Here is a 14,332-nt window from a genome sequence, read left to right as displayed (position 1 = left end):
ATGTCAGACCAGCCTCTGGCCAAGGTTGAGCCAGTCAGTGCCTCTGTGCTTGACATATTTGAGAGAGAAAAACAAGAAGAGAAACATCAGTGGAACTGGAAACAGAATGGAGAGAGTAGTGGAAGCAAAGAGGAGTGGGGTGTGAGAGACACAACTAGGCAGACCCCCAGGTCAGTGTGGAACAGAGAGGAGGTGGTGTCCGGAGTAGAGGTTCCCCTCAGCCCATGGTGAGAGGGCAGCTGTGCCCTGCAGCCGTTGAGGGTCACGGCGGGAGCAGAGACCCCCCTGCAGCCCGGGGAGGGCTGCACACTGGAGCAGGCAGCTGTGCCCAAAGAAGCCCGAGACTTCAAAAGGATTCCAAGATGAAGCAATCACTCTGACCTTTGAACTCCAATAAACATTCATTTTAAAAGTCAAGGAATTCTTTCCTTAGACAGTGGTAAACAGAAGGCAGTCTCAATGGGCTGAACACAGGTTGTCCTGGCTGCTGCCACAGCACTAAAGTCCCATCCGGCACGTACCATCTATTCAAATTATAACCTGGGTTAAACCAAGTGACTCACATCCCACAAATGAAGCTGCATGCTCCAGTACTTCATTCCGGTATCCAAAAGCTTAACATGGATGGGTGGCATCAGGCCGCAAGCAAAACAGTTCTTTCTGCAACACATTTATGTTACCGCTAAAGCTGTAATTTTTTTCCTATCATCCCTCTCTCCTCTTCACTCAAGAAACAGCCCATGCAGTCTGAGCAACCCCACCAGCCTTTGAGGTTTTCCAGCTGATATATTTTTCCCTAACATATACCTAAACAACTTGCCCAAACAATCACATTGAAAGTGGCATCATTTTAGCTGAAGGAAAAACTTATGTCTTCCTAACTGTCATGGTTTAGCCCCAGTCAGCAATCAAAGCACCACACAGCCACTTACTCACCTCTCCCTCCCCCAGTGGGATAGGGGAGAGAATCAGAGGAAAAAGATAAGAGAACTCGTTGGTTGAAAGAATAGTTTAATAATTAAAAATAAATTAAATTAAATAATGATGCTAATAATACTAATAATATGTCATTAAAGCAACAATAATTACATTAATACCACTAATCATTATTATTATAATAATACGTAATTAAAAGGAAAACAGCAATGGGAAAAATACCCAAATTATATAACTGCTCACCACCCACCAACGCCCAGCCAGTCCTTGAGCAGCAAGAGCCACCAAGTGAGAGAGACACAGAGCCCTGGAGCACCCTCAGAGAGAGCCCCTCAGCCAACTCCCCCCTCAGCTTACATACTGAGCATAGCATTTTATGGAATGAAATATCCCTTTGGTCAGGTTGGGTCAGCTCTCCTGGCTGTGTCCCCTCCCAGCTCCTTGTAAAGAAAAAGCTGGGAACATAATTGCAGCATGACAAACTGAAATGTCATTGACTTAATGTAAACATTGCTTGGCAACAATTAAAAGCATTAGTGTGTTATCAATATTCTTCTCGGCACAAATCCTAAACATAGCCTCATACTAGCTAGTGATGAAAATTAACACTACGCAACCAAAACCAGCGCACTAACTCAAGACAGAGTTACTGTTAACTAGGATTTTTTTTTTAAGGGATTATGATATTTCACTGGTAAAGGAGGCTGGATGTAGGGTAATGCAACAGCGAAGATGGTATAAAGCTACCTCCTGAAGTTTCCCTCAGTTGTAGACTAAAAGCCTAACCATTCTCTAGTTCCCATCCCTCTGTGAAATAAAGATGTGCTAAGGCTGGGTTCTGTACGACCTCAACCACTGACACTGTGTCACCAGAAAAAGAACAACTGCTGATAATCAGTTATTAACAAGAAACAGGAACATATTTTTACTTTCCACATGCATCTGAGGGGATATGCACATGGTAGGTATTGCTACCCCAGCTTTAATCTATCCAACACAGCTAATTACAGCAACGGCTATAGCAGTGACTTTGATATGCTGGGAGACACCAAGCACAAATCTGATAGTCATACTTGAGCCCACACCATGGGGTTTCTACTTCTATCTTTACCCAGGCCAATGCAAACACGCTAGTACACATGCAAGGGCAGAGGGATGAAGAGGACTGCTACACATCCCTGCAACCCTTCACATCACAGGGCAGGTACTTTGCAGCTTTCTCATCAGGGCAGTGCCTGCTTGCTTCCACCTATTCTGAGAACTAGTATGCAAAAAAAGAAATCCTAGGGTAGAAATCCTGGGTTTCTTCCCTGTTCCCAGGTCTGGGAGACCTAATACCAGGTCTGAGTCAGATACAGCCGAGATGCAGAGGGAGGGAGATTTAACTCACAGTCACTTCTCTGTTGTGCAACTCAAAGCATTTTACTTTCTGCAGCACTGCTAGGGAGCTACAGCCTCCCTGCCTGCTTTGATAAAGCCCAGAGCGCTGTCTCATTCCCAGCCAGTGAAAACCATAAAAGAGGCTCTGGGGCATGAGGTAATCTTCCAATCCATGTCAGTAGGTAATTATTTTGTTAGGAACTGAGCAGACTGGGCAGATCTGAAACTCTTTGGCCTTGCAGTGAATTTCCCTGTCATGCAAGATTTTCCCATGTTCTCAGACACTACCGGGCTGCAATCAATCCCCCGGAACTCTACTCAGCTACGCCCAGGGATAGCTTTGGATGTGTTCAAGCAAGAGCCGTAGGCGAAATATTTCCTTTCTGCCATTGCTGAATTACCGAAATTCACCACATTTTTCTGTCCACTTGATGAATGAAAGCTCTGTTTAATCACAGATCAATCTCAGGTTTATAAGGAGTTAACCATGGTCCAGCACATGGCACTGCTCCACTGGAAGCCCTGCTATCATTCAGCTGGACATTTTTATCCATGTGTAGTGTAGTGTGTAGCACTTCCACATGGTTTACACATGGCATCAGTTGAGTCCACTGCCCCCAGAAATGGCAGCAGTTGTCACCCTCCTTCGGCACATCCCTACAAGGGCTCCCTTCAGTTATTAAATATGGCTCCCAGTGATCACAGGTAACTAACTCCAGGCAGAAAAAGTGGGTTTAGAAAGGAGCCCAGAATAGCTACCCCACCTGCACCAAGCATTCCAGACCACAAAACGCTTCCTCCCGACTCGTCACGTCTGCTTTCCACAGCAGTGGACTAACTGGCCCGACTGCAATGGGCCACAAAGGGGGAAAACGAGGCAGGCGAGAGCCCGCATCCCTGCTATGGCAAGGGATTACTTGAAGGAAACTCCCAGCTGGGAGCCATGCCCTACCTTGCAGAGGGAGGCAGGAAAAATTCAGTGGACCATACCAGACCAATATGGAGGAAAGTTAAAAAAACAACCAAGCAACGAAAACAACAACAACAAAAAAATTTAAAAAAAAATCCCCACAAGTCACATGGTCCTTCAAGACAAAAATATCCTCCCTCATCAATCACAAAATCATTTCTCTCACAGAATTTCTGAAGCCTGTACTGTATTCATTCAATAAATACTGCATTGAGGAAATGCATGGAAACACTGTGGAAACAAACGCCACATTGTCCTTTCTTCTTTTCCTCAGAGACCTTGGCATTTAGGACAGTCCACCAGAAGAGGAACCAAGGGCAGTGTGGTAGTGGCATACCACCAGTACAGATGGCAGTGGGAAATTAAATTGTCTTTCTAATGTACCTTGCCACCACACCATTTTTCAGAGGTCTAATAGTCTTGTTACCAGCAAAGCAAATAGGAAAAAAATTCTACAGAGGCAAATACATGTATCTTTTTTCAGACATATGGAGACCTGCACAAATGATGGCATCTTACATTCTTCCCATTGCATGGGCCTGACCCAAACCCAGAAACTTAACGCTGCCCCTTTTTGAGCTGAAACTCAAGTAGTCTAGTTACTGGTATGCTAGTACTAGACATAAATGTTTCATCTTCTACTCCCCAGAAAGGACAGAGGTTCCAGAAAAATGACTGTATGGCTTGGCACAGTGAACTAGTGCTTGTGCCAATATAAATCAGTACAGCAGCGCTTCATTCTCTAACGAATTTACACAGACTCAGGTCCTGTCTCTATATTCTAGCTCATGTAGCAGAGACTACTGCAAACAGACTTCCTCACTTAACCTTTTCTACCGACATCCTCATTTCCACTTAGTCCTGTGTGAGACGGGAAAAGTGTAACTGGAATCACTTCAGACTGATCTACTGAAATGATGCCACGTCTTTCTTCTGGCAGCTGTGTTCACATATCCATGCTTAGGAAATGTTTACAGAAAAGCATTTTCTTTGCAGCGCTAAATGGAATTTTTTTCTACTGCAGAGTCTGTTTCAAAAACTCATTTTAACATCAGAAAAATAAAAAATAATGTTCTTCCAAAGTTTTCTTCCTATCCAAAACATATACTGTTTTTATGTTAAAAAAAAAATACAAAAAAGGAAGCATAAATACCAAGGCCTGAACTGTTAAGGGAGTGAAAAATATTTTTTCTTCATAAAAGGAGGCAGCAATTCTGTCGAGTTCGCAGTTTTCTCTAAATGTGTTCTACTCCCCGTCTATTATCCTAAAATTAGCACCCAAACTAGCACCGGTTAGTTATGCAAGTAGCCCAAAATACCTAGTGTGAGCCACTGCTATTAAGTTCTGGCTGAATTTGTGCCAGATGATAGAAGGAGGGGCAATACAGCATCCAAACCATTGTGATGGGCATTGCTAGTGGACACCACTATACCAGCTGACACTCAAATGGAGCCAACAGACCTGTAGCAAAGGGGTACATAATTGCTCCACAAAGCTTCCTAAACCCTTCCTGCCCACCAGCACTGGGTGCACTTCCCTCCACAGCCATTCATTACTCTGCCCCCTATTTCTACCACCCCTTATCCTTTTCAGTCCTTTTTTGCAATTTTGGAGGCTAAAAGCACTCAGAAATTATAAAGGGAGAGAGACAGGCGGGGAAGTAGCACTGTCTATGGAGAAAGGAGTAAAGGGACAGGAGGAATAATCTGAACTGGACCAGATTTATCACCTGAGGGTCCAGTCAAGAGACAGGGCACGGCAGCCTTAGAGGACAGGAGAAAAGCAACATGCACAGGCGATTTTGCAATTAAATCTGTGTTTTACCAAACTCTGCAGTCGCTAGCAAGTTCTGGCTTCAGCCTGCAATTCAGAGCATAGGGATATTTTCCTGACAACCAGGACAATTCATGACAAAAAAAAAAACCTTCTCCAGCTAAATCCATAGAGTCTTCCCCAATCTGCTGCTTACTCTACGATCAGAAGAGTGGTGGATAACCAACGACAAGAAGCACAACCAGAAACACTCATGGCCGGGACTGATTAGATACAGATTTACTGGAACGTATGAAGAGAAGGGGTGCTGTGCTTCCCCTCCTCTGCCCCTCACCATGGCATTCTCTGTGACTTTTTACATGGTGAAGGAGTTGTGGTACCTCCCTGCTTGTCTCTTACCGGTTCAGCCCTTCTCTCACTCCTGGATCCACACCTGAGGAAAACCACCCTCTCCCATGCCCTCAGACAGACACCACCGATGCTACGTGACCCTTCCCTTACCCTGCCGCATCCACGATTCCTTCCACAAGCAAGCACCAAGTTTCCTGCAGACTAAACTTCCTAACTTCCTTTTAGGCTTAGGTCATAATTCAGATATTTAATTCCCCACTCAGTCTTCTAAAGTAAACCAACCGACTCTATGGATTATACTATTATTACCACTTTCAGCTGAGCGGTCAGAGAGTGGCCAGTTGCAAGAACACAGTATTTAAAACACACTGTGGTTTATCTGAGACACTGCATGCTGGGTAGGAAAACAAAAAGGCTTCGTATTTCTAAACCTAAATCATCTCTTTAATCAGAGACCTTCTGACAGCTCTCCAGCAGCGACCATCCCAGATGCTTAAACACAAGTACGGTCTCTTTTCAGCCTTTTCCCAAAACCGGCCCCTGAGTCCATCCATGGACTTTTTGTCATGATCATTAACACTGCCGACCATACCCAAACAACTCAACTAGAATTATATGAATTATAAGTTTACAGCTGTTAGCAGGACAAGTTTTGAATACTACAGAGAAAACTTTCCTGATATCAGATCCAGTCTACAAAACTATGCAGACAATTCCGAATAATCTCAGACTTAAGCCTTTTACACCACTAAATGGAAAATGCATTTCATTCACTTAGCTTTCCCTTGGTGACTATACACAAACACACAAACTCACAGACATCTCCACATCCTGCTTTCAAGGCACTATTGGCCATCCTTATTATTTCATGGACATCAGAATGGATAAACACAAATAAAGCCACTATTACTGCAAATTTAAACCAGCTGCAGTTTTTATTCTGACTTAAAACTTAGGAAATCTTACTGGAACAAAATGCGCCTAAACCTGCCTATGCCAGAGATTTGGCAGTATTAATACCACCCTCATCGCATCAATTGCTGAAACTGGAGCAAAATTCCAAAGTCAAGTCACCTCTAAAACTCATTCCCTGAAAATAAAACATTCAGGAACTATTTAGGTTTCCTCTTAGGAGGAGTGAAAGAAGAAACTTTGTTTTCATATTGGTTTTCTTCCATTTTCTGGAATGCGTTCAGAGTTTGTGATGACAAAGCCACATAACTTTTCTGAGACCACAAAATCATTCAGATATATAAGAATATTACCAGAGACTTCCTTCATCGATAAATAAAGGCAATATAATTCCCTAACCACACAAAATAAGCACCTGGACCTCACAGCTGGCCCTCCAGGAAGCTGGGGAAGTGGGGGAGAAGAGGTCTGTTCACTCCGACCACGTTTTCTATGCACATACTTCAGTGGTCTGCAGTGAAACTAGGTGAATCAGTATCATCTCTTGCCATGTACTATTCAACATCTGCAGAAAGGATCCCAACTATGCCTTCACAAACAGGTAGTCAGCGACAGCAGAGCACGGGAACCAACAATGCTGCCAATTCAGACATTCGTAAGAGTTTCATGAGAAGAGGAGTCACCTGTGTATGACTAGAGGAGACCCATGAATTTTCCAACTGCTTCCTGCCTATGCAGGTACTTTTATCACCCTCAACACTTCAGCTTGGATCCCTTTCTAACTAGGCATCACTAAGGACATCACCCTAGATTCATCTGGAGATCCACTGTTAGCTCCCACACCTTTCTCTTAAAGCTACCTTTTATGTACATGAAGGGTAATCACCAGGTGCATAGCACACTTCTCCCAACTTCCTCCAATCTCTCTCTGAATGCTTTCCAGAATAAGAAGGGATTCCCAGGGTCAAACCAAAAGTCTGTTTAGCCCAAGGTCCCATCTCCAGCAATGGTCAAGGACAGACATCTGAAGAGCATGAAAACAGAACGAGCACACAGTGACCCATCCTTGAGTACCCTTCCCAGCCCAGGCAGTCTGAGGCTTGCGGCTTGAAATGCCAAAATTAGTGTCTTTATACTGGGCCAGCCCTTGACCAACTTTTGTCTCATTAATTTGTTCAATCACATATTCCATCCACAACACCTGGGACACAGAGTTCCACAATTTATTTCCATCTCCTGTGAAGGCCCACCTTCTTCTGTCTGGTTTGAACATGCCTCCTGAGATCTCTCTCTTCTTTCTCTCTACTCTCCCTGGAATTTCTCCAGTTGTTTCACAGCCTCCATGAGGAGTGCCCTGAACCAGGCACAGCATTCCTCAGGATACATAATTAGAGCTGTGAAGGATACTAGAATACTTCCTCCTGTCTTACATAAAATATTTCTGTGTATACATTTGAGTATTGCCTTCTTTTTTGAGCACCACAGTATTACAAGCTTTCTCCTTTTGTTGCCTTTAAACCATTACCCACCCCACACACACACCCTTCTCTGCAGGACTGCTGCCCAACCTTGCTCACCATCCAGTAAATGCAAGCTCTTTTATTCCTCAACAAGAGCAGAACTATGCAGGTGCCCGAGTGATTCACACTCTAGTTTCTCCCCTCATCTTTTCCCATACTGCCAAAATGAGTTCAAAATCTAATCCTTACAGCATTCTTGCCACCCCTTCACTAACCTAATAAGCATCCTCCCTTTTTCATCCATGTCAGTCATACTGAACAATACAGTTTCAGGGACACCCATTTCCAGCTTAAGAGTGAACCACTTAGACCTACTTTGTGAATATTATTTTCCATCCAGCCACAACCATAAGAGTTACATGCTGTCCCTGCTTCCCTAGCTGGCTTGTCGGAGTGCCACACCAGACAAAAGCCTTGCTGAAGTCAAGATATAACAGTTCCTGGCTGCTTCTCCACCTACAACTCCCGCCAGCCCACGGTGGAACACATTTTATCTGCAATCTTCCAGAACACCTCTCTTCACTCATGCTCTCAAATCTTCACTAGCAGTTTTTCAATTATTTCAATCAATTCCCTAAATATTCTACAAGCAGTTTCACCGGGTATAAACATCTACTTTACCAAGTACTTTTGTTGCCTTAATTCTTAACCCTTTTCCATGGCAGTTAGTTGATCCTCTCAGTGAAAACTGAATATGTACTGCCTCTCAGCATCACTGACCAATGTCCTCCTCATCAGACTGAGTAGCAAGCCACATCCTTTGCTAGCTTTCTTGCTACCAGTATGATATTTAAAACCCTGCTTTTTTATCTGTTGCGGTTTGATCCAAAACACAGCATTTTAATAGCCACTGTGAAGAAAATTAACTCTGTCCCCACTAAAACCAGCACAATTCTCCTTCACATTCTTTCCTACTCATGGTTTGGCTTTTCCAGTTTTGTCCTTTCTTACCCATGCTACTCCTTTAAACTCAACCTTTGTAATCTGACCTGTAATCTGGTCTCATTTTCAGATTATACACACAGTTTTCCTTTTTTCTGAGGGTTTCTTTTTTTTGGCCAGCGATAAGATAGTGTTCAGTTACTTTATTTCATCCCCTTCTGCTGTGTTAGGGTGATGTGTACTTAGCCCTTTAATATGAATCCCTCAAGCTTTCTCCCTTTTCTTCCCTTCCTTCTCCTTCCTGATAGCATCTTGCCTCCCAATTCCTGTTGTTTTTGGCATCACTTGTTTGTTGCGTTTTTCCTTCCCCAATTTCACAGCTTTTACTTTGTTCTTCTTTCTCCTCCCCTTCCAAAAAGTTGCAATGCCCCTCCAGCTCACAGCAGTAACAGGGAACCCCACACAGGCACATGTAATATTCCCTGCTCTGTATGAGTTGTCCCACCGCCACCACTTCTGCCATGAGTGAATTATTCCACCCTTCTCAAGGTACTGTGAGCTGGGCATTGGTGAAGAACACAGTGACCAGAATGACCTCATGTACGAACATGTGAGCCTTGAGCCACAGAAGGACTCTTTCCATCCAATCTCAAACAGCATCCAATCAGTAATATAAAGCTCAAGTACTGGATGGGATTGCTACTCCCATTTTTCTGCAAACTACTCAATATTAGCAGGATGGATTCAGCAACAGGCACAGAAACACGTTTTTTCCTTCTACATACTCCAGAATATGAAAGCCCATAAAGGAGCACCCTCTTCTCTACTAGCTCCCTTGTCTCTGGATCCAGCCCCAACACCACCTTCCCCAAAACCTTTCCTTCATTCTGGTTTTGCATGGTTTATCTGCATGTGCTGACTACTTGACAACTTATTTTTTGTGAGGCACAGTTACACATATATTTGGAGATGGAGGTCATGGACACAAAATCATAGGACTCTTGCTCTCTGGCTTTTTAGGCCTCAATTAGGCAGAAAGGAACTGTCCCACTAAAGTATCAGCAAAACCTTTTACCCCACAGATTTTCAGCCCAGATTTTGTGGTCACCAGTAAGTCAGTCATTTTATTCTGAAATAAGGTAGAGAGGGAATTCCAGGTTAACAAAGGGACTGGTGTTACTTTGGCCATTCATTCACATTTAGCTGTTACTTACAACTTACTCTTCTCACCGTTTTTCACCGTTTCACATACTAATGTGGTCAGAACCACATTATTAAGTATGCAAAACATGCCTTCTGGTACAAGCAGATTTTCCATTGTCTATATGGATGATCGCTACATGTCTGAGCTTGACGGACGTTCTCACAAACTATGATGTTTCGTAAATCCTAGCTGAGTATTCACCACCCTCTAGCTCAGCAACCTCTGTTCACAAGTACGTTTACTCCACTCTAGGAGTGCAGAAAAGCAGTGCAAATTAATTAACACATAGAAGTAATTTACAGGGAACCCAAACTACGTGTGCTGTTTTAAATCCGATTCTTCAGTTCAAAGTAGTTCTCACTCACCGTGCCTTAAATACACTATGTTGCACCTTGACTACCAGAAGCTCTGTCTAAATCTTATTCTTAAGAATTAAAATCGTTCATGCAGTTGGGTAAATGATGACAGCTCATGACATATGAAAGCTTTTCTTAAAATTAATACATTTTTTCAACTTACATGATACTTACTCTTTCCAATTCATTCTAGCACCAACAAGGAAAACAGACTTTTCAGAAGCTCTTGCAATTAAAGGTATAAGGTTTCTCAGCACTAACACCCCCTGCAATGTCTGGGTAGCAAACCCTGTAAGACAGCACTTCTTGCCAATTCAAACTACATCTTTATTGATCAATGACTGGATAAATATGCATGACAAGAGTCACCATTCAGTGTAATCACTGAAAATCAAGCCATTCATGCATAAAATTTAACTTGCCTGTCAGTTATTTCCATCATTGTTGTTGTTCACCCAGAAAATCCAACAACGCAAACTGCACATAAGCTGTTGTTACCTTCTGCAGTCATTCTCAATCAGAATGAGGATCTTTTTGATACTGCATCTCACAGAAAATGTGTCAAGGCTTGATAGAGAGCACAGAAACAGCTTTTGTTAGTGCTTTGTGCATCTCTCAAGTCCACTGCAGGCAATGGAAACCTAGTCTCTCCTTGCTACAATACATCCGGATCCTATATGTTGAGCCAAGCTCAAAATACCAGCCAGGCAATGGAAACCTAGTCTCTCCTGGTGACACGCTGGCTGTTGTTTTTTTTTTTGGTGCTGCTTGCTCACACAAAGTTTACCTGTAGCAGCAACATCCTGCTCACAGACATTTGGTTGGTCTGTTTTCACTACAACTAATCTAACTAATTTAATTTCTGTGCCAAAACACTGGTCTTAAACAATCTCTCTTGCTACAATACATCCGGATCCTATATGTTGAGCCAAGCTCAAAATATCAGCACTTCTGTCGTTCACCCAGAAAATCCAACAACGCAAACTGCACATAAGCTGTTGTTACCTTCTGCAGTCATTCTCAATCAGAATGAGGATCTTTTTGATACTGCATCTCACAGAAAATGTGTCAAGGCTTGATAGAGAGCACAGAAACAGCTTTTGTTAGTGCTTTGTGCATCTCTCAAGTCCACTGCAGGCAATGGAAACCTAGTCTCTCCTTGCTACAATACATCCGGATCCTATATGTTGAGCCAAGCTCAAAATACCAGCACTTCTTTAAATGAACGTGCATCTCACTCACTCCAAAGAACACAAACTAGACACTTTTTCCTTTGTCATATGAAAAACAAGATAACAACCTGAACCAAGTTCCACTGCTAAAGTCTTTCTCTCGTGGTCAAGAATCACACAGAAATCAAAATTCCATTTCCAGTAACATTAAAAGCATGAGTGAATCTTTTCTCAAACATCAGAGGGCAAGCACTCTACTTGTTATATAAAGCAAGAGTTATATTATATAAAGAAAAAAATAACTGTGCCTCTAATTCAACAAGATCCCTTTATGGCGCTAACTCAGAAATTTAAAGACAAGCACATGTACCATACTGAGCTGCTGCTGAAGAACCAGAGAGCATCCTTAACTTTAAGCAATTGCAGATGCACTTTGTGTGACAGGTACGTAATAGCTCTCACACTTGGGTACTCGGCTGAACTCGGCCTGCAAGATTAAACACCACTAATCAAAAGGGTGTCCTCAGTCTGTCCTCTACCCCCAGCATCCAATTCCCAACTCTGCACCCATCTCAGTTCCATCAACAAACTCAGTTCAGTTTGCACACTGAACCAGGGAACCTGTCTGCCTAAATAAATATTCAACAAAATAAAAACATTTTTTCAGTTTCTCAAAGCAGTTAATCCCCTGCTTTTGCTGCCACCATGCAAGGAAAAATACAGAGCATAACTGAGCCAGCCTAGGCAACAGTGCCACTGAATTTGCAGCCTAACCAAGGCCGAGGAACAGTTCCAGCTATCTAGATATTCAGCATAGTCAACAACTTCAGCTACACCCTGCCTCCCTTCATACTCAGACACATGGCAATGAAAGTCATCAAACTCACAGGCACCACAGGAACAGTAATACCACTGTATCAGCCACCCTGTGTAACCTAATGGGCCCATGTGACAGATAAAGCAACATTTTCTGGGAACTAACAGACGCAGCAATGATGTCATTTAAAGAAGACTTTGTGCACCTAGGGCTGTTTGGGTTTTTTTCCTTCAACTGCAACAGCCGGTCTAATAAATCCTACTCTGGTCTACCTTCAGTCACATCCTTAGACTAACACAGCTACAACAATATTGCTATATATTTTATCTTAACCTTTTGTTCTTCAGTGAAGAATTTAAAGCTTTAGAATCTTATTCTGAAAAACTGCTTTTTCTCTGAGAAACTCCATTCACAACTGATCCACCCCTGTAGCACCTTCAGTTATACGCCTTCAACACTACATCCTCTGTTACAGGGCTGTTCCCTTGCTCCTCACACATACCAGTTTGCTTATGTATTTGTTCACAGAGAACAAGTGACTAACAAATTATAGAACTTGACTTTAAAGAACAAATGGCCACATACTGAATTTTCAGTTTTGCAAGTGGAAATACACTGCATGATCAGCACTTTTTTTTTCTATTTATCAAGTAAAATTGTGGAACAAAACAAACATATATTTAAAAAACAAGAAAAGGATTAAAAATTAACAATAAATTCACACACACTTCAAGTAACGCTCTATAGCGTTTCTCCTTTTTTCTCATTGTATCCAGTATGATACAGTAACATACCTGTTCCTGATCACCCACCGCTCCCTCTGACTTCAACTCCCAGTGCCAAGCATCATTCTGTGTGCTGTGCAGATAGAGACATCCACAGATTTTCACATGCTTGGAATTACCAGTAGCTTGTCTGCTTTTTAATGTTTGAAAAGGACAGCAACAGACAGGTTGAAACTCATGCAAGGCTCACTGAACTTGATATTAAGCCGAACAGAAGCAGGAAATAAAAGCCAGTATAGTTAGAGGAGGAAAAGGAGAAGACAGTTTTTACTTTAAAAAACAATAAACCTGTTGGTTTTGGTTTGTTTTGGTTTAGGTTTGGTACCAAAATACTGTCAGGGAAGGTTTGAAGAGGAATTTTGAACTTAAAAAGGCAAGAGCATTACCAACAGCATAATAAATACATCAGAGTTATTTTCTCCACAGAATACGAGTGTTCCTTTATCCACTGCTGAATCCTCCACTAGGTCTAGTCCAGTAGGCTTGGTCTGTGCTTTTGAATAAGCAAACTCTAAATATGGCATGTAGTGTGTTATGGAGACTTAAAGACCATAGGCATGACATCCAGTCTGTTTTACCTGTATGCACATTTTGGGTGCTAGCAAAGCCATCCTCCCAAAGTAATTGCTTTGTGCATACATCACCACACCTATCAGTGTTAGATTTGGACACTAACAGATCAGGTGTACAAACATGATTTACATCAGGAATGAACACGCGACCACTCAGAAGTACCACCATGTCCTCTTTTGCTGCCCAGGGAGCATACATTAAATCAAGTTTACTAACCCTCAACCCCCAACCTGTCCCACAATTCAATTCTTGATCCTTAAAAACTTCTGTTTCCACAAATGCTTCCAAGTAACAGTGATATTCTGGGAGCAACAAAATATTTGTTGGGGAAGGCAAACCTAAATCGTCGCAGGCCAAGCCCATTCTCTTACCTTTCTCGAAGACCAGTTCCCTGCTCAGGACGGTCTCGTTGTCTCTGATCACTTCTCCGCGTACGGTGACCTGTGCGGGGCTGTCCGGCAGCAGAGCTACCCCAACACTCAAGTTTGCTCCAGGCCTGATGTTCCAGGGAACTGCCACCAGGTACGTAGGTCTGGAAAATCCAAACGGGGCAGAGGGAGAAAGGACAGGGAGTAAAATACAGTCCGCAAAAAACGTAACAGCGTCCGTACGAGAACGTGGGGTACCCGTCGCCCAGCTCTAGCGCTGCACTGGGGAGCTGGAGGTGATGCTTGCTCCCCAGGCGCTGCCGAGCGGTCTG

The 14,332-nt window shown here is 42.9% G+C and overlaps 1 protein-coding gene across 1 annotated transcript in view; it reads right to left on the bottom strand.

Moving 5' to 3' along the window:
• CD109 (CD109 molecule) overlaps window positions 1–14,164 on the bottom strand; it is a gene marked incomplete at its 5' end in the record, with an annotated part of 77,672 nt that extends 63,508 nt beyond the window's left edge. The window contains one exon of the mRNA XM_010155702.1: window positions 14,004–14,164. Coding sequence (XP_010154004.1) covers window positions 14,004–14,164 — 161 coding nt within the window. The remainder of the gene's footprint in view (window positions 1–14,003) is intronic.
• Window positions 14,165–14,332: the final 168 nt, after the last annotated feature.

The sequence above is a fragment of the Eurypyga helias genome, unplaced genomic scaffold, assembly GCF_000690775.1.
Source record: "Eurypyga helias isolate BGI_N326 unplaced genomic scaffold, ASM69077v1 scaffold8487, whole genome shotgun sequence".
Classification (NCBI taxonomy): domain Eukaryota; kingdom Metazoa; phylum Chordata; class Aves; order Eurypygiformes; family Eurypygidae; genus Eurypyga; species Eurypyga helias.
The sequence above is the reverse complement of the archived record's forward strand: the minus strand, read 5'-3'. Positions and strand labels throughout refer to the sequence as shown.